The 26605-nt window shown below is 50.1% G+C and overlaps 1 protein-coding gene across 1 annotated transcript in view; it reads left to right on the top strand.

Moving 5' to 3' along the window:
* The first annotated feature begins 15428 nt into the window (after positions 1-15428).
* Positions 15429-26605, top strand: part of rrh (retinal pigment epithelium-derived rhodopsin homolog) — a 39071-nt gene continuing 27894 nt past the window's right edge. The window contains exons 1-2 of the mRNA XM_072495909.1: positions 15429-15655; positions 16053-16243. Of these exons, the coding sequence (XP_072352010.1) occupies positions 15523-15655; positions 16053-16243 (324 nt within the window). The 5' untranslated portion in view covers positions 15429-15522. The remainder of the gene's footprint in view (positions 15656-16052; positions 16244-26605) is intronic.

The following is a 26605-nucleotide window of genomic DNA, read 5'->3' as shown; positions in this document are numbered from 1 at the left end:
TGAAACATTTTTAATAGCACACATTTGATAATGAATCTTTATTTTTGTCACTTCCTAATGGTTGCAAATAACTTAAATATCCATGCACATGAAAAGCATCTGAGAGTTTTGCTTTTGAGATTAAAAATGTAGCCCAACAGCTTGTATATTGAACTCCCAACATCCTATTGTATTCCCAACTTTCTCTCATTGTACAATATAGAAATGGTTGGAGAATTCAGGAGGCCATAGGAAAAAAGAGATGCTCAGATGTTGGGGGAAAATTCCCAATTACAATGTGAAAGAATTCTCTTCCCGTTGTTTGTGCAGATGTATTATTTGACTTCAAAATAATTGTTAGAATCACAATGTAATTCCAGCTGAAAGAGAAGTGATGGGAAGGGAGAATCTCGTGTGGATTTAACAAGGGGATGATCAGAGGCAGGAAACTACAGCTAAGGGAGATTTATCAATCTTAAGCAAAAGATCTTTAAAATAATCCATTAAATGGAAGGGAACTTTGAGGTATGGTATGAGCTTGGAGAGTCAAAAGGACAATGGGCACACAAGGAAATTTAAGCATGGTAGGAGCAGCAGGCAGCTGGTATTGAAAAGGGGGGCCTCGTTTCCTCGGATACTGGTGCCAGTATTGGCGATGAAGAAGGAGCTGTACTTATGGAATTGTAATGACCTCCAATTGGCATTATTGGTTGGCCAATTGGAGTATGAGCTCCCTCAATTATAGCTCATTCAGGGGGCCCATATAAGCACCTGTGTAGGCTTTGTGAGGCAGTCTTAAGTTGACTGGAATGCTAGCAGCACTGTTTGGAGCTGCTCTTGTATATAAGTTATTGTAAATAAATACTGGTGTAGTGATGGAACACATGCCTCCTGTGGATTATTACAGGAATCAAATCAATAAGTTGCAACAATGGTTAAATAGGGGGATGGCAAAGGCTTTAAACCGGTAAGGTGGGAGTAGGAATCCACAGGAAATGAAACTAGTCCAAATATAAATTCAAAAGCTTAAACAAAGGGTAGGCATAATTCACCATGTAATAATTATAACTAGAACTGGTGTGTAAAAAGATGGTTCAAATTGAGGTTGGAGGAATTAAAAATGAATTAAATTGTCTTCAACAATGTAGTGTTCATAATAAAGTGAGGAGCTTTATTGCAGGGTTGAACTTTTAAAAATGATGGAGATGAAACAGCTGTGTTTATTAGAACGAATAGCAGCAGAAAACATGACAACCATCAGTAGACAAACAAAGTCTATGTGGTTGGAGATAAAGGATGTGTTCAATCATACTGACGGGGGGGACTAAAAACGCTGCTAATATTGTACAGTAGAAGATATATAAAACCAAATTAGGTATGAGTTTAAAAAAAGACAAGCAATGGGAATTACCCTGAAATAAATTGGATGATAAAAGCAATAAGAATGGAGTTCCTACCATGTGTAGCAGATTCCTTTTTAACCCAATAATGGCAATGAAACAACAGATTTTTTTTTTAAAAAGGAGGGGAACATCTAGGCAATAGTGACCATAATATACTCTTGAGTTCAAAAACATATTTGGACCATTCTCATTTATATTGTTGCTACAAGAGTAAATCAGGCTGCGAATTTTGTAATTACTAACTCATCTGAGTCCTTAAGGCCTATCCATCACCTAAAAGGCCAGGTGTGTGATAGAATATTTGCCACTTGCCCAATGAGTTTGGCTTCAACAACTAAGTTCAACATCATCCAGAATGACATAGCCCATTGGATTGGCATACTTATGCATTAATTTGAACATCTGCTCCCTACGACCAACACATTGGCTGCAGTGTGTGCTATCTGAAAGATGCACAGCAGCCAGATGATTCATCAGCACCTTCCAAACCCATGACCTGGAGAACAAAGCATTAGGTGCATGGAAACACTGCAACCTGTAAATGCCCCTTCAAAATGTGCACCTCTGATTTAAATCTCCATTGCTTCATCATTGCAGAGCCAAACTCACTCAGTGGTTGTACCTATTTAAAACTGCATTAGAAAAAAGTACAGTGCCAGAGGACGGAGATTAACTAACATGTCACTTATATTTAAGAAAGGGGCGAGAACATGTCCAGAGGACTATAGGCCAGTTATCTCAATGTTGGTTGGAAAAATCATGGAATCCCTAAATGGAAAACATCTACAAACCAAAGTTAGAATGAATAATCCACAAGACGGATTTCAAAGGGAAAGTCTTGCTTGATCAGAATTGTTAGTAGACCAGGATAATGCAGTAACTGCCATTTATCTAGATTTCCAAAGGCTTATGATAAGGGATACCAGCATAGTCAGGGTATGAGTAGTACTAACTACCTGCCTCCAAAAGCAGAGAACAGGTGAAAAAGTAGCATTTCAGAATGGCAGGAAGTGGTAAATGTGGGCCCACAAGGATCAGTCCTGGGGCTACTGTTGTTCACAATGTATATTAAATATTTAGACAATGGAATCAAAAACACAATTTCTAAATGTATGATGACAGCAAGAGTCTACACTGATGACTTCCAAAAAACATTAGCAATTGGGCTGTAACCTCCTAGGAATTGCCATCAGTATTGGATTGCTGCTCTGTGCCCAATTACCTGCATGGTTAATTGGGAAGGCCTCTGGGGGCCAGGGGTGTGGTGGGAGTCCTGGGCAGGTTGGGTTGAGGATGTGGGTGGTCTGGGTCTTTACAGTAGGTGTCCAGAAAATTTTCTGGGTAACTTTTGCTGTGACTCAGTCGGAATCATCCAAAGTTTGCGATTGAAAGCACATTTTTGGATGGTTCCCCGCGCAGGATAATTTCCCAGAGGAAGCTGGCTGTCCTAGGCAGTTGTCATGCAAACCCTTGTGAGGTTCTGAGAGGGATTCCCCCGCATATCTTTGCAGTACCCCCAATCTGACATTGGGCGGCTCATAAATTAATGTACCTGAAGAATGGGCATTTCATTGACAAATAAGTTTCAACATAGATATGAGTTATTGCACTTTGGTGCCAGAAAGCAGGATATTACTTGGCAAATTAAAATCTAGATGGGCAAAGGGCTTTGGAAGTACAAATACACAAATCACTAAAAGTAGTATTGCAGTTTGATAAGGTAATTTACAAAAAGCAAAGTTTGGTAGGCTGTAACTTGGGGTGTACCACAACGATCAACACTTGCTGCTTAACTATTTACAGTCTATATTCATGACTTAAATAAGGGAACTGAGTATAAAATATTGAAGTTTGGTGACAATACAAAGTGGACCGGGACGGTAAACAGTGAGGAAGAGACTAGGGAGATATAGATAAGCTGGGTGATGGATTACAATGTAGTGAAGTGTGAAGTTATTTATCCACTTGTAGCAAAGGTAAAATAGAATCTATTTTGAGCAGTAAGAGACAAGGGAACGTTTGCACGCAAAGGTACCTGGATGTCATATATGAATCACAGAATATTTACATGCATTTATAGCAATTGGGAAGGCAAATGATTTGTAATCTTTGTTAAAATGGGATTTGAGGATATGAATAAAGAAACCTTGTTATCATGAGGATGTCTTGTGGCACAGCGGCTAGTGTACCTGTCTCTGCAGACACTCTGGTTCAAGATCCAGCCCAGGACTGACAGCCAAGAAAAGTGCATTCATAATGTGGCCAACGCGGTTGAGTATGTATCAAACTGCAATCCCTTCCAACACATGCAGATGGCAGGTGGTAAGAGTGGGAGAGATTCCTGGTTGGCCGTGTGATGGAAAGAATGTTAGAATCTCTTTCACTAGCCATAATAATAATAATCTCTATTGTCACAAGTAGGCTTACATTAACACTGCAATGAAGTTACTGTGAAAAGCCCCGAGTCGCTACATTCCGGCGCCTGTTCGGGAACACGGAGGGAGAATTCACAATGTCCAATTCACCTTACAGCACATCTTTCAGGGCTTGTGGGTGGAAACCGGAGCTCCCTGGCGGAGAGAGTGCAGACAATCAAAATGAACGTGCTGCTGAGGTTCCTCTTCCTGTTTAGATCCATACCGATCTTCATCCCCAAGGCCTTCTTCCAAAACGTAGACTGCTTAATCATGGTGTTTGTGTGGTGGGGCAATAATCCAATAGTTCCCAAACCAACACTGCAAAAGAGGAAAATCAAAGGTGGCCTGGCATTACCAAACCTGCAGTACTACCACTGGGCTACAACGGCGGAAAGAGTGGGGATGGGTAAACAAACCCAACTCAGAGTGGGTGTGGATGGAGGAGGCCTCCTGCAAGGGGACGACCCTCCGGGCCTTGGCTACAGTAGCACTCCCCCCTCCACTTGGCAAAATACACATCACACCCAGTGGTAGCAACTACACTGAAAACATGGGCCCAATTAAGACAGCACTTTGGGCTGACTGGGATGTCCCCCATGGCTCCCATCTGTGGGAACCACAAATCCCCCCCCCCCCCCCCCCCCCCATCCATGCGAGACACTACCTTTATAATGATAATATTCTTTACTGTCACAAGTAGGCTTACATTAACACTGCAATGAAGTTACTTCATACCAGCCTCCCCGAACAGGCGCCGGAATGTGGCAACTAGGGGCTTTTCACAGTAACTTCATTTGAAGCCTACTTGTGACAATAAGCGATTTTCATTTCATTTTCATTTTTCAAAAGCCCAGAGTCCTTTAGGAAATGGAGACGGGAAGGGGGCTCACTGACAGTTAGGGACTTTAACGTAGGGCACAGACTGGCTACACTGAACGAACTGACAGAGAAACGCGAACTGCCGACAGGACAGGAAATGAGACACCTGCAAATAAAGCACTTCCTCCGCAATGAGACAGGGGCCTCAGAGACTACACTATTAGACGACCTGATAAATACAGACAGTAAAGAAAGGGGTCTATGTGGGAAAATGTATGGACAACTACTGGACAGAGCCCGAACACCACTGGATGAGCCCAGATGGAAATAGGAGCACGAACTGGGGACAGAAGTGGGGTGGGGATTCTGGAGCGAGTCACTGAGCAGGGCCAACTCCACCTCCTGCGCAAGGCTCAGCCTCATGCAATTCAAAGTGCACAGAGCACACCTGGCTAGAACCCGAATGAGCAGGTTCTTCCCAGAGGTGGAGGACAAATGTGAACAGTGCCAGAGGGGCCCAGCCAACCACACCCACATTTTCTGGGCATGTCCCAAACTTGCTAGGTTCTGAACAGCCTTCTCCGAGGCAATCTCCAAGGTTGTGGGGGTGAGGGTGAAGCCATGCCCAAATGTGGCAATCTTCGGGATATCAGAGCAGCCAGAACTACACATGGGGAAGAGGGCCGATGCCCTAGCTTTCACTTCCCTAATTGCACGCCGGAGAATCCTGCTCGGCTGGCAATCAGCAGCACCACCCACAGCTGCAGACTGGTTTGCTGACCTTTCGGAATTTCTCCATCTGGAAAAGCTTAAGTATGCCATCCGAGGGTCGGAGGAAGGCTCCTAAAAGCATGGGGGCAGTTTGTCGGCCTGTTCCAGAACCTGTTCGAGGCCAGCAACAATGAATAAGGTGAGGAAACGGGAAGGTTAGAAAGAAAAGGGTGAGGAAAAAGGAAAATGAAGACAGGGAAGGAACCGCAGGAACGCGCAACCCCAGGGGAGGGAGTGGAAGAAGAGAAAAGGCTGGAAGGACATAAAAAGGACAACATGGGAGGGAGGGGGTAACCCCCCCCCCCCCCCCCCCCACAATCACCCCTCCCCCCCCAACAATCACAGGGGAAACACAGCCGAAGTTGACGGGGGATGAAAAGAAAGGAAGGGGGGAACCACCCCCATAAAATGAGCAGAGGGGAGACAAGGGGGGGGTGATGGTGAGAGGGCGGGGTGGGGAGGTGAGGGGGGGCGGGAGGGACCACAAGCCGAGCCAGAGGGCGGCAGAATGTAAATAGGGGAAATTAAGGGAAGGAAAATACAAACCTTTCTGCATCGTACAGTGAATAAACACGGCCAACAATGTACATAACTGTTTATGAATTTTGAAAATGCCAATAAAAAGATTTTTAAAAAATGAATGTGTCCACGGTGGATCTACCCAGCGCCCGGGACTTAACGGCCTCACCTCGGAGACATCAAATGGGCGCCATTTAGCACTGGTTTTCACTGACAGAGGCCAGGCGTACCGGCACTTGTGGGTTTCCCAGGCGATCGGGGGCCACTGGGTGGTCGGGCACTGGGCAGGGTGTTATCCCGCCAGGCACTGTGGCACTGCCAGCCTAGCACCTTGGTGGTGCCAGCCGGGCACCCTCTCAGTATGACCTGAGTACTACCTTTGCAGTGAAACGGGACTAAGTGTGGCCATGGGGACGGTGTTTCTCACCGAGGCCCAGGTCTGTTTAATAGCGGGGTCTTTCTTGGCTCTGCCAATGCCGTGAAAAACCTGGCTAAACGCGCTCGACACGGGACTGTTTCATTTGCGTTCACTCGCACCTAATGTTTCCACACAAATTTCTTATCAACAAACTATTTGGTAAGTATAGTCAGGAGAGTCCATCCGCATTCCCATGAAGGCTTGACTAACAATACTTGATCATGTGTGTGAGTGCTGACAAGATCTCTGCATCCTGCTCCCTGCCATTGACGGAATCCCAGTATGCGGTACAAGAATCATTGTTAGTGGACAATGATTCATCGATAAAGTGAATTTCCTCCAATACTGGAATTGGAAGATCCATTTTATGTCAAAAATGATTCCCAGGGCTTCTTTCTCTACCTGCATATAATTGAATTCGACCTTATTCAAGGTCCTGGACGTGAAGGCTAATAACTTCACTTCACCTCTGGGCCTTATGTGGGAAACCACCGCCCCAGGCCCATAAGGTGAGCCATCTCATGCAAGTTGCAGGGGTAAATGTGGATCAAAATGTGTCAGGATTTCTGGCTTGAGTAGTGCCTTTTTGTTTTTCGCAAATGCTCCCCCACATTGATCCAATCATGTTCACTTTTTATTTTGACACAGTAAATTGTGTAAGGGTTTTAGAATATTAGCCAGATTAGGGATAAACCTTCTGTAATAATTTAGTACGCCCAAGAAAGATCGAGGTTGGGTGACCTTTTGAGGTGCAGGCGCCTCGATAATGGCTTTGACATTCAAAGGTGACTTGGCATGACCCGGATATTCAAGTGAAGGTGGGAAAAATTGACACTCGTCTTTTTGGATTCTTAATCCCTAATTTTCTAATATCTGAAGTGTGGCATCTAGGTTGCGGAAATGTTCTTCCTCGTTCTTTCCAGTAACCAAGATGTCATCTTTTTTTTTAATAAATACTTTATTGAAAATTTTTGGTCAACCAACACAGTACATTGTGCATCCTTTACACAATATTATAACAACACAAATAGCAATGACCTATTTTACAAACAAAAATTGAATAAATAATAAATAACAAAAATGAAAACTAACCCTAATTGGCAACTGCCTTATCACAAGTAACACTCTCCAAAAATATAATTTAACAGTCCAATATATAATTATCTGTAGCAACGACCTATACATATTATACAGTATATATTAACAACCCTGAGAGTCCTTCTGGTTCCTCCCCCCCCCCCCCCTCTCCCCCCCCCAGATCCTGGGCTGCTGCTGCTGCCTTCTTTTTTCCATTCCATCTATCTTTCTGCGAGGTATTCGACGAACGGTTGCCACGGCCTGGTGAACCCTTGAGCCGACCCCCTTAGGACGAACTTAATCCGCTCTAGCTTTATAAACCCCGTCATGTCATTTATCCAGGTCTCCACCCCCGGGGGCTTGGCTTCTTTCCACATTAGCAATATCCTGCGCCGGGCTACTAGGGACGCAAAGGCCAAAACATCGGCCTCTCTCGCCTCCTGCACTCCCGGCTCTTGTGCAACCCCAAATATAGCCAACCCCCAGTTTGGTTCGACCCGGACCCCCACTACTTTTGAAAGCACCTTTGTCACCCCCATCCAAAACCCCTGTAGTGCCGGGCATGACCAAAACATATGGGTATGATTCGCTGGGCTTCTCGAGCACCTCGCACACCTATCCTCCACCCCAAAAAATTTACTGAGCCGTGCTCCAGTCATATGCGCCCTGCGTAATACCTTAAACTGAATCAGGCTTAGCCTGGCACACCTGGACGACGAGTTTACCCTGCTTAGGGCATCTGCCCACAGCCCCTCCTCGATCTCCTCCCCCAGCTCTTCTTCCCATTTCCCTTTTAGTTCATCTACCATAGTCTCCCCTTCGTCCCTCATTTCCCTATATATATCTGACACCTTACCATCCCCCACCCATGTCTTTGAGATCACTCTGTCCTGCACCTCTTGTGTCGGGAGCTGCGGGAATTCCCTCACCTGTTGCCTCGCAAAAGCCCTCAGTTGCATATACCTGAATGCATTCCCTTGGGGCAACCCATATTTCTCGGTCAGCGCTCCCAGACTCGCGAACTTCCCATCCACAAACAGATCTTTCAGTTGCGTTATTCCTGCTCTTTGCCACATTCCATATCCCCCATCCATTCCCCCCGGGGCAAACCTATGGTTGTTTCTTATCGGGGACCCCCCCAAGGCTCCAGTCTTTCCCCTATGCCGTCTCCACTGTCCCCAAATCTTCAGTGTAGCCACCACCACCGGGCTTGTGGTGTAGTTCCTCGGTGAGAACGGCAATGGGGCTGTCACCATAGCCTGTAGGCTAGTCCCCCTACAGGACGCCCTCTCTAATCTCTTCCACGCCGCTCCCTCCTCCTCTCCCATCCACTTACTCACCATTGAAATATTAGCGGCCCAATAATACTCACTTGGGCTCGGTAGTGCCAGCCCCCCCCTATCCATGCTACGCTGTAAGAATCCCTTCCTCACTCTCGGGGTCTTCCCGGCCCACACAAAACCCATGATGCTCTTTTCAATCCTTTTAAAAAAAGCCTTCGTGATCACCACCGGGAGGCACTGAAACACAAAGAGGAATCTCGGGAGGACCACCATCTTAACCGCCTGCACCCTCCCTGCCAGTGACAGGGATACCATATCCCATCTCTTGCAATCCTCCTCCATTTGTTCCACCAACCGCGTTAAATTTAACCTATGCAATGTGCCCCAATTCTTGGCTATCTGGATCCCCAGGTAATGAAAGTCCCTTGTTACCTTCCTCAACGGTAGGTCCCCTATTTCTCTACTCTGCTCCCCTGGATGCACCACAAACAACTCACTTTTCCCCATGTTCAATTTATACCCTGAAAAATCCCCAAACTCCCCAAGTATCCGCATTATTTCTGGCATCCCCTCTGCCGGGTCTGCCACGTATAGTAGCAAATCGTCCGCATAAAAAGATACCCGGTGTTCTTCTCCTCCTCTAAGTACTCCCCTCCACTTCTTGGAACCCCTCAACGCTATCGCCAGGGGCTCAATCGCCAGTGCAAACAATAATGGGGACAGAGGGCATCCCTGCCTTGTCCCTCTATGGAGCCGAAAATATGCAGATCCCCGTCCATTCGTGACCACGCTCGCCATTGGGGCCCTATACAACAGCTGCACCCATCTAACATACCCCTCTCCAAAACCAAATCTCCTCAACACCTCCCACAAATAATCCCACTCCACTCTATCAAATGCTTTCTCGGCATCCATTGCCACTACTATCTCCGTTTCCCCCTCTGGTGGGGCCATCATCATTACCCCTAACAGCCTCCGTATATTCGTGTTCAGCTGTCTCCCCTTCACAAACCCAGTTTGGTCCTCGTGGACCACCCCCGGGACACATTCCTCTATTCTCATTGCCATTACCTTGGCCAGGATCTTGGCATCTACATTTAGGAGGGAAATAGGTCTATAGGACCCGCATTGTAGCGGGTCCTTTTCCTTCTTTAAGAGAAGCGATATCGTTGCTTCAGACATAGTCGGGGGCAGTTGTCCCCTTTCCTTTGCCTCATTAAAGGTCCTCATCAATACCGGGGCGAGCAAGTCCACATATTTTCTATAGAATTCGACTGGGAATCCATCCGGTCCCGGGGCCTTTCCCGCCTGCATGCTCCTAATTACTTTCACCACTTCTTCTACCTCGATCTGTGCTCCCAGTCCCACCCTTTCCTGCTCTTCCACCTTGGGAAATTCCAGCCGATCCAAGAAGCCCATCATTCTCTCCCTCCCATCCGGGGGTTGAGCTTCATATAATTTTTTATAAAATGTCTTGAACACTCCATTCACTCTCTCCGCTCCCCGCTCCATCTCTCCTTCCTCATCCCTCACTCCCCCTATTTCCCTCGCTGCTCCCCTTTTCCTCAATTGGTGTGCCAGCAACCTGCTCGCCTTCTCCCCATATTCGTACTGTACACCCTGTGCCTTCCTCCATTGTGCCTCTGCAGTGCCCGTAGTCAGCAAGTCAAATTCTACATGTAGCCTTTGCCTTTCCCTGTACAGTCCCTCCTCCGGTACTTCCGCATATTGTCTGTCCACCCTCAAAAGTTCTTGCAGCAACCGCTCCCGTTCCTTACTCTCCTGCTTCCCTTTATGTGCCCTTATTGATATCAGCTCCCCTCTAACCACCGCCTTCAACGCCTCCCAGACCACTCCCACCTGGACCTCCCCATTATCATTGAGTTCCAAGTACTTTTCAATGCACCCCCTCACCCTTAGACACACCCCCTCATCTGCCATTAGTGCCATGTCCATTCTCCAGTGTGGGCGCCCTCCTGTTTCCTCCCCTATCTCCAAGTCTACCCAGTGTGGAGCGTGATCCGAAATGGCTATAACCGTATACTCCGTTCCCCTCACCTTCAGGATCAACGCCCTTCCCAGCACAAAAAAGTCTATTCGCGAGTAGACTTTATGGACATAGGAGAAAAACGAGAACTCCTTACTCCTAGGTCTGCTAAATCTCCACGGGTCTACACCTCCCATCTGCTCCATAAAATCTTTATGTACCTTGGCTGCTGCCGGCCTCCTTCCAGTCCTGGACTTCGACCTATCCAGCTCTGGTTCCAACACCGTATTAAAATCTCCCCCCATTATCAGCTTTCCCATCTCTAGGTCCGGAATGCGTCCTAGCATCCGCCTCATAAAATTGGCATCATCCCAGTTCGGGGCATATACGTTTACCAAAACCACCGTCTCCCCCTGTAGTTTGCCACTCACCATCACGTATCTGCCCCCGTTATCCGCCACTATAGTCTTTGCCTCGAACATTACCCGCTTCCCCACTAATATAGCCACCCCCCTGTTTTTCGCATCTAGCCCCGAATGGAACACCTGCCCCACCCATCCTTTGCGTAGCCTAACCTGGTCTATCAGTTTCAGGTGCGTTTCCTGTAACATAACCACATCTGCCTTAAGTTTCTTAAGGTGTGCGAGTACCCGTGCCCTCTTTATCGGCCCGTTCAGCCCTCTCACGTTCCACGTGATCAGCCGGGCTGGGGGGCTTCCTACCACCCCCCCCTTGTCGATTAGCCATCACCTTTTTCCAGCTCCTCACCCGGTTCCCACGCAGCTGTATCTCCCCCAGGCGGTGCCCCCCCCGACCATCCCCTCCCATATCAGCTCCCCCCTCTCCCCAGCAGCAGCAACCCAGTAATTCCCCCCCCCCCCCCCGGCTAGATCCCCCGCTAGCGTAATTACTCCCCCCATGTTGCTCCCAGAAGTCAGCAAACTCTGGCCGACCTCGGCTTCCCCCCGTGACCTCGGCTCGCACCGTGCGACGCCCCCTCCTTCCTGCTTCTCTATTCCCGCCATGATTATCATAGCGCGGGAACCAAGCCCGCGCTTCTCCCTTGGCCCCGCCCCCAATGGCCAACGCCCCATCTCCTCCACCTCCCCTCCTCCCTCCATCACCACCTGTGGGAGAGAGAAGAGTTACCACATCGCAGGATTAGTACATAAAACTCCTCTTTCCCCCCTTTTTAACCCCCCTCTTTGCCCCCCACATTCGCCCCACCACTTTGTTCAAAAGTTCTTTTTAATAACCCGCTCATTCCAGTTTTTCTTCCACAATAAAAGTCCACGCTTCATCCGCCGTCTCAAAGTAGTGGTGCCTCCCTCGATATGTGACCCACAGTCTTGCCGGTTGCAGCATTCCAAATTTTATCTTCTTTTTATGAAGCACCGCCTTGGCCCGATTAAAGCTCGCCCTCCTTCTCGCCACCTCCGCACTCCAGTCTTGATAAACGCGGATCACCGCGTTCTCCCATTTACTGCTCCGAGTTTTCTTTGCCCATCTAAGGACCATTTCTCTGTCCTTAAAACGGAGGAATCTCACCACTATGGCTCTGGGAATTTCTCCTGCTCTCAGCCCTCGCGCCATCACTCGGTATGCTCCCTCCACCTCCAACGGACTCGCCGGGGCCTCCGCTCCCATTAACGAGTGCAGCATCGTGCTCACATATGCCCCGACGTCCGCTCCCTCCACACCTTCAGGAAGACCAAGAATCCTCAGGTTGTTCCTCCTTGCGTTGTTCTCCAGTGCCTCCAACCTTTCCACACATCGTTTCTGATGTGCCTCATGCGTCTCCGTCTTCACCACCAGGCCCTGTATGTCGTCCTCATTCTCGGCTGCCTTTGCCTTCACGACCCGAAGCTCCCGCTCCTGGGTTTTTTGTTCCTCCTTTAGCCCTTCAATCGCCTGTAATATCGGAGCCAACAGCTCTTTCTTCATTTCCTTTTTGAGCTCTTCCACACAGCATTTCAAGAATTCTTGTTGTTCAGGGCCCCATGTTAAACTGCCACCTTCCGACGCCATCTTGGTTTTTGCTTGCCTTCCTTGTCGCTGTTCTAAAGGATCCACTGCAATTCGGCCACTTTCTCCTCCTTTTTTCATCCGTGTCCAGGGGGGATTCCCTTCTGGTTTACCGCACAGTGTTTTTAGCTGTCAAAATTGCCGTTGGGGCTCCTATCAAGAGCCCAAAAGTCCGTTTCACCGGGAGCTGCCGAAACGTGCGACTCAGCTGGTCATCGCCGCACCCGGAAGTCACCAAGATGTCATCTAAGTAACACTGGACTCTGCCAAATCCGTTTAAAATTTGGTCCATAGATCGTTGGAACAAGACTGGTACGGAAGTGATGCCAAATGGTAATCTTTTATATCAAAATAACCCTTTGTGTGTCACAATCGTGAAGAAGAATCTGGATCTACGTTCATTTGAAGATATGCTTGACTGAGGTCAATTTTACTGAAATGTTGGCTTCCAGCTAACCCAGCGAATAAGTCACCAATGAAGGGTAGAGGGTAGTGTTCTGTACACAGTACAGGATTAATCGTGACTTTATAATCACCTCAAATGCGTACAGATCCGTCTTTTTTCATCACGGTATGGCTGGCGTGGCACAATCACACACGCTTATGGGTTCAAGGACTCCCATATTGATCAGTTGTTGTAATTCTGCCTCTACCTTGGATCTGATTGTGCACGGCACTGACTTAGCCTTTAAGCATCTCACCTGACTTTCATCCTTGATCTTCAGCTTTACTGAGATATCCTTAAGGCTTCCCAGCTCACAGTTGAAGACAATGGCATGTTCTTCAAGATTTTGGGTAGGCGTGATTCAGAATCTGTCATGAGATTCACCTCGGCCCAATTTAACTTGACCTTTTACAACCAAATTCTTCCCATTAGTGCTGGATAATTTCCTTTGACTATGTGCAAGGACAAATCTGCATTCTGTCCATTTAATTTCATTATTACATCAATACAGCCCCTCAAAGGAATTACTTCTCCAGTACAGGTTTTTAACACCATCTGCAAAGGTTTCAGAGCAATATGTTGGAGTTTTCTTAATAAACAGTTTCTGGTATCAACGAGACAGCTACCCCAGTTTCTACTTCCATTTTCACCAGCTGACTGTCCAGTAATGGTTTGTTTCACCAGCAATAGCCAGTATCCTTAATGACACTTCATCTTCGGACTGTGAATCAAATTTTTTCTCGTGTCCTTTTTGTACCACATGGATGTTTTTTCCTTTATTCAGTTTCCCATTTGACTTATTCGGTTCTTGCTTTTGGCAACTTTTGCCTGAAGTTTATTTCTTTTTCCAACATGCATGTTCAATGTGTCCTTTTCTGCCATAATTCCTGCACATGATATCTTTGCACCAACAATCTGCTGCTGAGTGCTTGGTGTTTGCACACCTATGGCAAGTGCGAGTCTGTATCTGTGTTTGAGTTTTGACCGACGTCCTGTGAATTCTTGTGTTCAAACTCAACTGCTGAGCTTCTTTGGCTGCTAATTCCATGGACTTTCAGTGACTTCAATAGCTCTCTTTAAGGTCAGGTTGCTTTCGGTTAACAACTGCTTTTAAATAGCTTCACTCCTTAAGCTACAGACTAATCTATCTCTGATGGTATCGTTTAACACATCCCCGAATTTGCAGTGTTCAGCCAATCTTTTCAGGGTAGCTACAAACTGCAATCGATTCACCTTCTTCATGGTTGCGCTCATGAAACCTAAACCTTTCTGTGATGAGTAAAGGTTTCAGCGAAAAGTGGCCCTGCACAATTTCCACTATTTCATTTTAGGTTCTCGTATCTGGCTTCTCCAGCTGTACTGGACTCCTCAGGAGATTAAATGATCCCCCCAGCCCCCTGCCATTATGCTCAGGAAAGTTGGGACTTTTATATCTGTTGCTGCATTGTTCACTTGAACAAAATATTTAAATCTCTCAGTATACTAGCTCCATCGCTCTGCATTCTCATCAAAAGGTTTTTACAGAAGGACCTGCATGTGCACAATGTGCCACAAGTTTCAAGCACTATCTTGCTTCCTTTCTCCACAAAACAAGGCAAACCTGAGCTCAGCCTGTTTTCCTTTTGTGTTTTACAACACCCCCGCCTCTAAATTTGTTGTTGCTGGGGACGTGCTACTCATGGTTACCGAGTTTGTTTTGGGCAGAGCCCGTGGCGAGCTGCTTCTCAAAGTTGTTTTCTTCAGATTCCGCGATGATTTTTTGGTTTGTCTGGTGGCTGCAACCATTGTTTGGCTCCTCCATCGCCAGCTTTCATAGGTATTCATTTTTCCTTTCGGGTGCCTACAAACTCTATTCATCTTGTTTTTTGCCAACAAATGCTGTTCACCTACCTTGTCGCCAGATTTTACATGGGGGTTTTAAAATTAAGTCTGCAGGCCTCGGAGGTTCAAACAGCCAAAGACGTTTACTCAGGAGCCATTAACTATCAGCTGCAAGGTTACACTGCCCCTTTGCCGGATGATTTTATCTGATTGGTCTCTTAAAGTTCCCCTGATCTACTGCAAGGCTGCTAGTGAGGAAACACAAAAAATACTATCAATTCACAACAAGCAGCATGTGACTTAAATCTCCTCCAAATAGTTCTCTGCATGGTAAAGTACCAGATCTGTGGAGCTCATTGTTCAAGTAACAAGGAGTTTGAGTTCCAGCTTTTAAATCCCTTTCACTGGTTGCTCCAAATAACCTTGCCGCGGTCACAGTGAGAGAGTCTTTGTGGGCTGGAGACGAGCTTTTGTCTCCAATTTTACTCTTGAATAGAGTAGATAAAAAGTTCTCTCTTAATTTTATTTTGGAATCACCAGCGTTTTCTCCATTGTGATATGGAAGATTCTTCCGAAACCCTATCTAGGAATACTACCTTCAATTCCTCCATAGGCACCGCTGAAATGGAATCCAAATCTGTCTTCTCTCAAAGGGAGCACAACATTGTTGCAGCTTATTTGATAACTGCAGGTACTTACTTGAATGTTCACGTTTAAAAGTACTTATGGAAAGTGAACAAAATCATGGTTAAATATTTTGAAATACATTGCAGCTTAAGATGCTAGAATGTATTCAATTGAATTTTTTACTTTGGTCTAACAATGAAACTTAATCAGCCAACCTACGTTAGGATTGCATAGAAATGAATTGAAAGAATTTATGAAATGTAAGCTCCACGAACTCATAACTGACACTCATAATAGTAATAAGTTTGTGTCAGGCAATCAACTGCGTTTTTCCTGTTGACAATATGTAAAAGCTTGATGCCATTGTTGATGAGCTGCAACTCCACACATCTTAAATGTGAGGTTTATTTTGATAGCAGTGGAAACATTAATGAGAAACTTGACTTTGTGTTTCATTGCAGGAGTATTAAGTCTGCTCAGCAACATAGTAGTGTTAATGATGTTTGTTAAGTTCAAAGAGTTCCGCACAGCCACCAATGCAATTATCGTGAATCTGGCTTTCACTGACATTGGGGTGAGTGCCATCGGTTACCCAATGTCAGCGGCGTCAGACCTGCACGGCAGCTGGAAGTTTGGCCATTCGGGCTGCCAGGTCAGTTTGCTGACAGAAAATGTATTTTTAATGTAAGGGAGAAAAAAAAACATTTTTATCGAATTTGTGAAATGTATTCAGTTCTCCTAATTATTACCGCTTCCTTCTTGCAGAATTGTTTTGGTAACTCGTACCTCCCTTTTCTCCCCTGCTGATCTCTATTCTCTCAATTTGGTGTGATAATTCTTTCACTGTCACGAACCAGATAATTAAATTTAAGTACCATTTCCCGAGGTAACCCCATCCAAAGCAGTATATTCCAATTAACGTAATCAAAAGTATATCTAATCTAATCTACCACTGAAAATCATGTATAATTCTCTTTCTTACAAGAGTTTATAAATTTGTCTTTTTTTGCTCATCTGATGATAGTGACGGAGTGCAGGCAGGAGAGAATTTTTATTTGATACAGACTAAAATGCGTGAATGAATGCGAGCCACTCTCTTCTGATTCATTGCGAAAATGCTAATACCCTTGTGAAAGCTACAGGCTAAATCTTCCTGTTTCCGGATGGTTGGAGACTGAACGCACTACTATCAAAGATGTGACATTATGATAAATGCACAGAACTGTAAGGGTTAATGTTATGTCCAACTCAACCACTCGAGGGAGCTAGATGCAGAACTATATAAAGCATCAATGCTAAGCCTTCTGGGAGAGTGTTGAGGAGAAGGCTAGAAGACAGACTGTAGGAAAGATAGTGTGAGTGAGAGCAGATCATAGTTATTGTATTAGTGTAGAGATTGGTCGTAGATGAGGGTAGATTGTATGTTTATTATCAACTGTATTATATAGGAATGAGTGACAAATCCAGTAAGTAGTGTAAATAAATCTTTAGCTTTGTTCAATATAAAAGCTAGTTGTGGTCTTTGTGAACACTACACCAACCATCCTCGGATCAGAACCATAAAGAACACCATAAAAGATGCGCGCCCTATCACACGGACCTCCATGGGAATTAACTGGAAAGTTTGAAATTCAAATGGGGAGTTCACCTGCTCCCTGGGACCCTCCATGAATTTCTCCAACTCCGAGTGGGAGTTGGAGGCTTGGGACAGTTAGACAGTACCCACAAAATCGTAGACAGATTGAAACTTAGTCTAATACTTGCTAACTGCACAACTGACCCCCCAATCACACCCCTTGAACACCCTGTCTCGAACACCCTGACTATACACTTGACCCCTCTGAATTAACCCCTTGACCCCCTAACTACCCCAACCTCCTGACTATTCTACCAATCATCTGACTACCACCGACCCGATCCAACCTGACCTGACTTCCCCCTGATCCGCCCCCCCCAACACTGAATGGATCCCACTGTGCCCCGACCTGACCTCACTTGATTAACCCCACCGACCACCCAACTACCCCCATTGACCACCCGAACTGAACTTACCTTACAGTAGCTAACAAGCGCAGGAACTTGGGTTTAATTTTGACCTTGGGTGGCTGTTCATGTCGAGTTTGCACATTCTGCCCTTATCTGCATGGGTTTCTTCCAGGTGCTCCGGTTTCCTCACATAGTCCAAAGATGTGCAGGTTAGGTCGATTGGCCATGATAAATTGACCCTTAGTTTCCAGGAATGTGCGGGTTAAGTGGGGTTACAGGGTTGCAGGGTTAGAGTGGGAGCCTGGTTAGGGTGCTCTTTCAGATGGTCGACTTAGGTTTGATGGGCTGAATGGCTTCCTTCTTCACTGTAGGGATTCTATGATTCTATGTCTTGTTTTCCCCGACTCTACTCTGCTCCGACGGAGTTCCCCAATGTAGACTTGTAGAAGCCAGGTATTTCAAATACAACTAGTATAGGTAAAAGATAGTTGTTTTAGTACTCATTTTTAAAAATGAGAATTTCAGCACACATAAATTCAGGACTTCAATATGACACATGAAACAGCATAAAATTCCATTATAAGATTATAGCAGCACAGTTGCAAGACAATTTGACACTGCTTGTGCTAATTGTCAAGGCCAAGGACTGAGTTCCATGGCAACTAGGTGGCAAGAGTCCAATGCAGTTTGTAAGAGCATTGAATCATATATATATTCTCGATATGAAGTCTCAATTGTTACATTAGCCAAGCCAGCTAAAAGATTAGCAAAATATCACATTCCATAACATGTAGACATGAAACAATTAAAAAGCTGATCTTGCACATTGAAGATGGATGGCTTGCCATCAAATCAAATGTGTTTGAGTCTAACCCAAACCAATTAGGATTATATTGGGGTGTAATTAGATGACTTAAGACAGATATGAAAGTGTATAACTGAAAAGTTTCCGCCCGCCATTTTTGGGTGTATTGTCTTTGGGGGTGTGTTGTGCTGTGTTGTCTGTGTGTATTGTCTTTGGGGGTGAGTTGTGCTGTGTTGTCTGTGTGTATTGTCTTTGGGGGTGTGTTGTGCTGTGTTGTCTGTGTGTATTGTCTTTGGGGGTGTGTTGTGCTGTGTTGTCTGTGTGTATTGTCTTTGGGGGTGTGTGTTGAGGAGATGTCTTTGTGTTATCTTTCTGTTAGTTTAGTCAGTTTTTGCCTTTGTTTCTAGTCTCCATTTTAGAGATGTCTTTTGGGGGTTCTGTCAGTGTAACAGTCTGTGTCAGTGATGTTAGTCCACTTTTGACTTTGAGTTTGAGTTTAGCTGAAGATTAGCTTTCTCTCTCTCTTCATGTTTCATTGCCAGACTTTGACCTTTTAAAAGTTACTTTTGAGCTGTCTGCCTAAGCAAAGAAAGATAATGGGCGTCATTCTCCGACCCCCCGCCGGGTCGGAGAATGGCCGTTGGCCGCCGTGAATCCCGCCCCCGCCCCCGCCGAAGGGAGAAAAGTCGGCGGGGCGTTAATGGCGCCGCTGCCGCGGAGAATGTCACGGGTCTGCGCAAGGCAGCCGATTTTCGGCCTGCCGATATTCTCCCTTCCGGATGGGCCGAAGTCCCGTCGACGTGATGACCGTTCACATCGACGTGAATCAAACCTCCTTTTCATCGGCGTGACCCGGTGCTCCAGGCTCACGCCGACCAGCGAGGAGGTGAGTGACGGCCTGGGGGGTTGGCTCTGGGCAGGAAATGGCGTGGCCGCAGACTGATTGCCTGAGGAGAGGTGTGTCTCGGCTTGTGTGTGTGTGTGTGTGTGCGGCGGGGGGGTGGGGGGGGGGGAGGGGGGGGGTGGTTAGAGTAGGCTGGGCTCCGGGGGAGTGCCGGGAGGGGGTCCGGGCCGGGGTGGAGGTTGGGGGTTGGGGGTCCGTGCCGGGGTGGAGGTTGGGGGGGGGGTCCGTGCCGGGGTGGAGGTTGGGGGTTGGGGGGGGGTCCGTGCTGGGGTGCAGGTGGGGAGGGGGTCCGTGCTGGGGTGGAGGTTGGGGAGGGGGTCTGTGCCGGGGTGGAGGTTGGGGAGGGGGTCCGTGCCGGGGTGGAGGTTGGGGAGGGGGTCCGTGCCGGGGTGGAGGTTGGGGAGGGGGTCCGTGCCGGGGTGGAGGTTGGGGAGGGGGTCCGTGCCGGGGTGGAGGTTGGGGAGGGGGTCCGTGCCGGGGTGGAGGTTGGGGGTTGGGGAGGGGGTCCGTGCCGGGGTGGAGGTCCGTGCCGGGGTGGAGGTTGGGGGTTGGGGAGGGGGTCCGTGCCGGGGTGGAGGTTGGGGAGGGGGTCCGTGCCGGGGTGGAGGTTGGGGAGGGGGTCCGTGCCGGGGTGGAGGTTGGGGAGGGGGTCCGTGCCGGGGTGGAGGTTGGGGGTTGGGGAGGGGGTCCGTGCCGGGGTGGAGGTTGGGGGGGGGGGGGTCCGTGCTTGGGTGGAGGTTGGGGAGGGGGTCCGTGCCGGGTTGGAGGTTGGGGGGGGGTGTCCGTGCCGGGGTGGAGGTTGGGGGGGGGGGTCCGTGCTGGGGTGGAGGTTGGGGGGGGGGGTCCGTGCCGGGGTGGAGGTTGGGGGTTGGGGTCCGTGCCGGGGTGGAGGTTGGGGAGGGGGTCCGTGCCGGGGTGGAGGTTGGGGGTTGGGGGGGGGTCCGTGCCGGGGTGGGTGATGGGAGGGCAAATGAGTTGGTCCACCTGGCCAGGTGCCAGCCTCCAACAGTTGGACCCATGCGGTCCATGCCACCTGGCTGGGGGGAGGAGGGGATATGGGCAATGATGACATGTCGTCGTTCCCCTCCCCCCCACCAGGCCGTCATGTTTTCAGACCATCCAGCGATGTTGGCCGCCGTGGTGGCAGCCGCTCATGTCTATGTTGCCCTGGATGAGGAGGAGGAGGAGGAGGAGGAGCATGCCAGAGAGGCGGCGCATGCTGACGCAGAGGGGCAGGCAGAAGCCGCCCAGGCTGGAGGGACACCTGACCGACAGGACGAGGAGGGGGAGGAGGACGTCGCGGCCCCACGGCAACGGAGGCACCCGAGGGCGCCCCGTGTGTACCGGCCCCGGCAGTCATACCAGGACCTCACGGACCGGGAATGCAGGAGGAGACTCCGGATGAGCCGGGAAACCGTGGCACACATCTGCCACCTGCTGGCACACCTGTCACCGCGTGGCACTGGCGGGGGACACCCTCTCCCCGTGTCCGTCAAGGTTACGGTGGCCCTGAACTTTTATGCAACGGGGTCATTCCAGGCACCGAGTGGGGACCTGTCCGGCATATCGCAGACATCGGTGCATCGGTGCATCCGGGCAGTGACAGATGCCCTTTATGCCATGGCGCACCGCTACATCTGCTTCCCCGTGGACCGGGCCAGCCAAGATGCCCGGGCCGTGGGCTTCTCTGCCGTTGCCGGGTTCCCCATGGTCCAAGGCGCGATCGATGGGATGCACGTCGCCGTGCGGCCACCTGCAGAGAACAGGGCCGTGTTCACTAATAGGAAGGGGACCTATTCAATGAACGTACAGGTGGTCTGCGACCACCGCATGATGATCCTGCACGTCTGCGCCCGTCACCCAGGCAGTGTACACGACTCATTCGTGTTGTCGCGGTCATCCATCCCCGGCATGTACGAGGGACGCCATCCCCGGCTGAGGGGCTGGTTGCTGGGCGACAGGGGCTACCCATTGCGATCGTGGCTGATGACGCCTATACGGAGGCCACGCAATGAGGCGGAGAACCGCTACAATGATGCCCATGTAGCGACAAGGGGAATGATCGAGAGGTGCTTTGGCGTGCTGAAGATGCGTTTCAGGTGCCTGGACCTCTCTGGGGCGCCCTCCAGTATCGGTCAGATAGGGTCGGCCGCATCATTGTGGTGTGCTGCGTCCTGCACAACATAGCCCAGCAGAGGGGCGATGTGCCGCAGGCAGAGGAGGGCGGAGTGGAGGAGCAGCAGGAAGAGGCCCAGTCCTCCCCAGATGAGGGGGATGGGGGCAATGGTCAGGGCAGACGGGGTAGACACAGGCGGGTGGCTGTCCACCGTTACCGGCTGGCCCAGCGGGCACGGGACAGACTGATAGACGCCCGCTTCACTGACTAGATGGGCGTGGGAATCGGGTAGTATGGCCACAGACCGCACACCATGACAACAGCCGACCACCCACACCCCCCACCCACCCAGCACCCTCACCCCCCTCCCCAACCCCACACACCCCACCCGCATGCACACCACCCCCCCACCCCCAATTGCCGATCCACCGGCGGCACAACGGGCCGGGCTCACCCAGTTGCGGGTGGACGCGTGTCTATCGCAGGCCATGGAGAATGATGACAACCCGCCTCCGATGAGCTCCTGGCTCTACATGGTTGTACTATGCCTGACCCATGGCCACAGTACCACCATCCACCCGGACCATCCCTGCATGCGGCTGTGACACTGCAGCGCACGGTCCCGTCCTCTGCCCGGGGGATGTTAATGGCGGCCCAGGGGGAAGGGGGCAGACTCACCTGGGGCTGAGGTAAGACCACCCCTCACACACACACTTGCGCTCAACGTACATGACACCCCCGCACGCTTTGGACAGAGCACAAAGGCAGCTTCGGTAGGTGTAACATTGACTTTAATAACCAAAGGAGTTCATGCACGTGCCCTAGCCCCTAAAACTCATCTGTGCCCTGCACCCGTGCCAACTTACACAGTGTCTAATTTTTTGGCATTACGGGCCCTTTGACTACGTCTACGTGGTTCCCCAGACGGTACAGCAGAACTGGAGGTGGACTCCTGTGATTCCTGCCCTCTGACACTGGATCCCTTTGGCGGCCGTTTCCTGGGGCGTCCTGGCCTAGATGGGCCAGGCTGCGGCCCGGGCGACTGGGATGGCGAGCTGCCAGCCTGTCCTGCCCGTTGCCCACCCGATGCACCTGGAACGGAAGGGGGGGAGTCCGAGGTGTCGCGGTGTACCGGGACCTCCCCTACAGAGGGAGCCGGGATGGACCACACCACCTCCTCCTCCCTCGGGGTGCCCGATGGCCCCCAGGCCTCTACATGGGTGGGGGATGCGAACGGACTGGCCATCCGACGCGCCCCCGACATCTGGCGCTGCCAGTCCTGGAGGCCCGTGCTGGTATCGACAGGGGTCTGCAGGTTTGCAGCCATGGAGCCCAGGGGGTTGTCGAACCCTGTCTGCGACAGTGCGACGCCAGCTCGCACATGGCCACTGGCGCCGATGCCCTCAGCGATGGCCTGCTGAGACTGGGCCATGGCCTGCAGAGACTGGGTTATGGCCTGCAGAGACTGGGCCATGGCCTGCAGAGACTGGGCGATGGCCTGCTGAGACTGGGACCACTCCCAGCTCCTGGACGCGGGTGGACTCCTCCACCTGCGACCGCAGCCGCCGCAAGCCACCCGTCACCCTATTCGCTCGTCTCCGTGTCGGTGGTTGCATCGGATCTATGTGTGGGTGTGGTAACTGCAGGAACCCGGGATCCATCTGGGCGGCAGATGTTCGCTTGGCCTGGGCTGCCCTCCGACCGCCCGGTCCCTCTGCTGCTCCTACCTCCACCTGCTGTACCGGGACGGCTGTGTTGTGCGCACCAGTGAGTGTACCAGACGCCTCATCACTAAAGTGCCCAACCGTGGTGAGTGTTTCTGCGATGGTGGAGGGTGTTGGTGACAGCAGTGGCGTTGTGTCGTGCTCTTCGTCCCACTCTGAGTCCATGGCACTTTGGGGTGGGGGTTCGTCTCCACCCATCCACTCTGAGTCACTGTCCGGTATTTCGTCTTCCCGGGTAGGGCTGTCCTGGGTAGTGCTGTCCTGGGTAGTGCTGTCCCGGGTAGTGCTGTCCCGGGTAGTGCTGTCCCGGGTAGTGCTGTCCCGGGTAGTGCTGTCCCGGGTAGTGCTGTCCCGGGTAGTGCTGTCCCGGGTAGTGCTGTCCCGGGTAGTGCTATCCCGGGTAGTGGTGTCCCGGGTAGGGGTGTCCTGGATAGTGGTGTCCCGGGTAGGGGTGTCCTGGATAGTGGTGTCCTGGGTAGTGGTGTCCTGGCTCGGATGTGACGGGGGCCTGTGGCTGCCCCTCTCATCGCTGGGTGGTCGCTCCCGCACGTGACGGGGGTGTCGTCTCCCTGTTGCTCCAGGTCTCTCCGTCTCCCGTGGTGTGCGAGGGGCATCCTGCGGGCGTCGCATGCTGGAGGGTCCGGGTCTCTCCGTCTCCCGTGGTCTCCGAGGGGCATCCTGCGGGCGTCGCATGCTGGAGGGTCCGGGGGTCTCTCCGTCTCCCGTGGTCTCCGAGGGGCATCCTGCGGGCGTCGCATGCTGGAGGGTCCGGGTCTCTCCGTCTCCCGTGGTCTCCGAGGGGCATCCTGCGGGCGTCGCATGCTGGAGGGTCCGGGTCTCTCCATCTCCTGTGGTCTCCGAGGGGCATCCTGCGGGCGGTCTGCATCTGCGGGGCTGGGTGCCTGGACGTTTGGTCCTGCGATACACAATGAAGCATGCATGGTTAGACATCAGGCAGTGATCAGGTGATACGGGGGAGGGGGATATAGGGGAGGGGGGATATGGGGATGGGCTGTTGGTGGCTCACTTGCTCGTGGGGCCCCGACCTCTGCATCAGCAACCTCCCGGTCCTCAGGTCCGCCAGCCAGTTCCAGGGCCCTTTCCTCGTGTACGGTCAGTGGCCTCTCATTAGCGGGCCCTCCTCCAGTCCTCACATGCTCCCTATTGTTGTGTGCGCGCTTCTCCTGGGGGGGGGGGGGGGTGGTGGCAGGGGTAAAAGGCAACAGTGTTAGGCAGGTATATGAATGCACGCCATCGGTTGCGCGTGCATTGCAGAGGTTAAGGTTAGGGCTGGATTCACTTGGGGATATGGGGGAGGGGGGATATGGGGGAGGGGGGATATGGGGGAGGGGGGGATATGGGGGATATGGGGGAGGGGGGATATGGGGGAGGGGGGAATATGGGGGATATGGGGGAGGGGGGAATATGGGGGATATGGGGAGGGGGATATGGGGGATATGGGGGAGGGGGGGATATGGGAGATATGGGGGAGGGGCGATATGGGGGAGGGGGGAATATGGGGGATATGGGGAGGGGGGATATGGGGGAGGGGGGGATATGGGGGATATGGGGGAGGGGGGATATGGGGGAGGGGGGAATATGGGGGATATGGGGGAGGGGGGATATGGGGAGGGGGGATAGGGGGGAGGGGGGGAATATGGGGGATATGGGGGAGGGGGATATGGGGGATATGGGGGAGGGGGGATATGGGGGATTTGGGGGAGGGGGGATATGGGGGATATGGGGAGGCTCACCCTGCCTGCTCTGACGAGGTCGTTCACCTTCTTGTGGCACTGGGTGCCTGTCCGTGGTGTTAGGGCCACAGCGGTGATGGCCTCTGCCACCTCCCTCCACAGACGCCGGCTGTGGCGTGGGGCAACTCTGCGGCCGTGCCCGGGATACAGGGCGTCCCTCCTCTGCTCCACCGCGTCCAGGAGCGCCTCCACATCGCGTGACTCGAACCTCGGGGCTGAGCGACGGCCAGCCATCAAGTCGGGTGTTGCGGTCGGCTGTTCCGGTCGGGTGGGGGGGAGCTGCGCGGCCTTATGAGCCGTCACGCTGTGCAGCGCGTATGACGCTGCATGGCGTGAACCACTGCGCAAGCGCGGATCCCGTTACGTCGCTGCTAGCCCATTTCGGGCCGCAGACTATCGGCCCATTTTTATGACGTGACGCAAGTGGGATTTGTGCCGTTTTTTGCGCCGATCGGCGGACTTTCCGCCGATAATGGAGAATTTCGCCCCATGTCTGTAATTCTCTGAAAGCTTCGAATTGTCTACGAATTGCCTTTTAAATGACTTTCAAATTGTAATCAAGTGACTACAAATAAAACAATTCTTTTTGGCACCTGAGAAGTTTATACTGCAAATTTCTGCTGAGTTCCAGTATTCGCAAAGTGCTACTGATAACCGAATAGCCGAGATAATATAAATTCCTTCAACTATACACAGTCGAATAATACAAGGAATCGAACAACTTGAGATAGTCTACAAATATTACAAATCTTACAACTTGTCGTATTGCGCCAGGACTTGATTCATCAACTAAGCTTCCCCCAAACTTGGTGTAGTTCGACAGGTTAAGATCCCATAAATTAAAGATTCTTATAAGACTGCACTGTGTATTTCTGGGAAAGTCGAACTCCGATGGTCCCGGAGGAAATGCGAAACAGCTTTGAGTCGGGGGCATCTTCAAATGAAGCAGCAATCCATTGATCAGTGCTGCTGCTCGGATCATCCGAGCCAATATGGAGCAAGACATTTTTAAAAGGATAATTACCACTTTAAGTGATCGTCTTTGTGCTAAGTTGAGTAACAATGAATTCCAAATTCTGTCAGTCACTTTATCTGTAGCACTGATGAATGGACCTTTACACTTCTTCAGGGGTACTGTTGAATCATGTCCTATTTAAGTAATGGGCAACTTTCAATAAACACGCGCAAGAGTTTTTTTTAAAAAGAAATCGCTTCAACAGTTTACTTGAATTTCCAAAGAGAATTTTGATTAAACTGCACAGATGGTTATGAGAAAAGAAGGATATTTCAGTATTTTTGTAGAAATAACAAATTGATTGAGAATTGATTGAAATTTGATAACCAGTATTTATCAATGGGAAGAGTCAAAGTGCGATGAGTCAAGCTTTTCATGGTGTCTGTTCTGGGGTTGTGTATTGTTTGTTTCTTTTCTCCCTGATCTTGAGAAGTGATTTCACAATGCTAATATCGAATTTACAGGTGATACCAAAATATCTACAAAAGTTGGCAATAAGGAGTTGACCTAAATGAATATGAATTATGAATAACAGATAACATTTTAAGCAGAGGAGTGCTACGTTATATGTTGGAAATTTTAAGTAGCCAGCAGATAAAGTTTTACATGCAAATATAAGTTAGTTCCAGACAATTCAAATGGAATTCAGGGAAACATTGCAAAACATTTCAAAGAGTAACACTAAATGTGAAAGGATAGCATCACCTCCC

This window comes from Scyliorhinus torazame, chromosome 3, assembly GCF_047496885.1.
Source record: "Scyliorhinus torazame isolate Kashiwa2021f chromosome 3, sScyTor2.1, whole genome shotgun sequence".
Lineage (NCBI taxonomy): Eukaryota > Metazoa > Chordata > Chondrichthyes > Carcharhiniformes > Scyliorhinidae > Scyliorhinus > Scyliorhinus torazame.
Note: the sequence above shows the minus strand (reverse complement) of the source record. Positions and strands in the feature narration are given on the sequence as shown.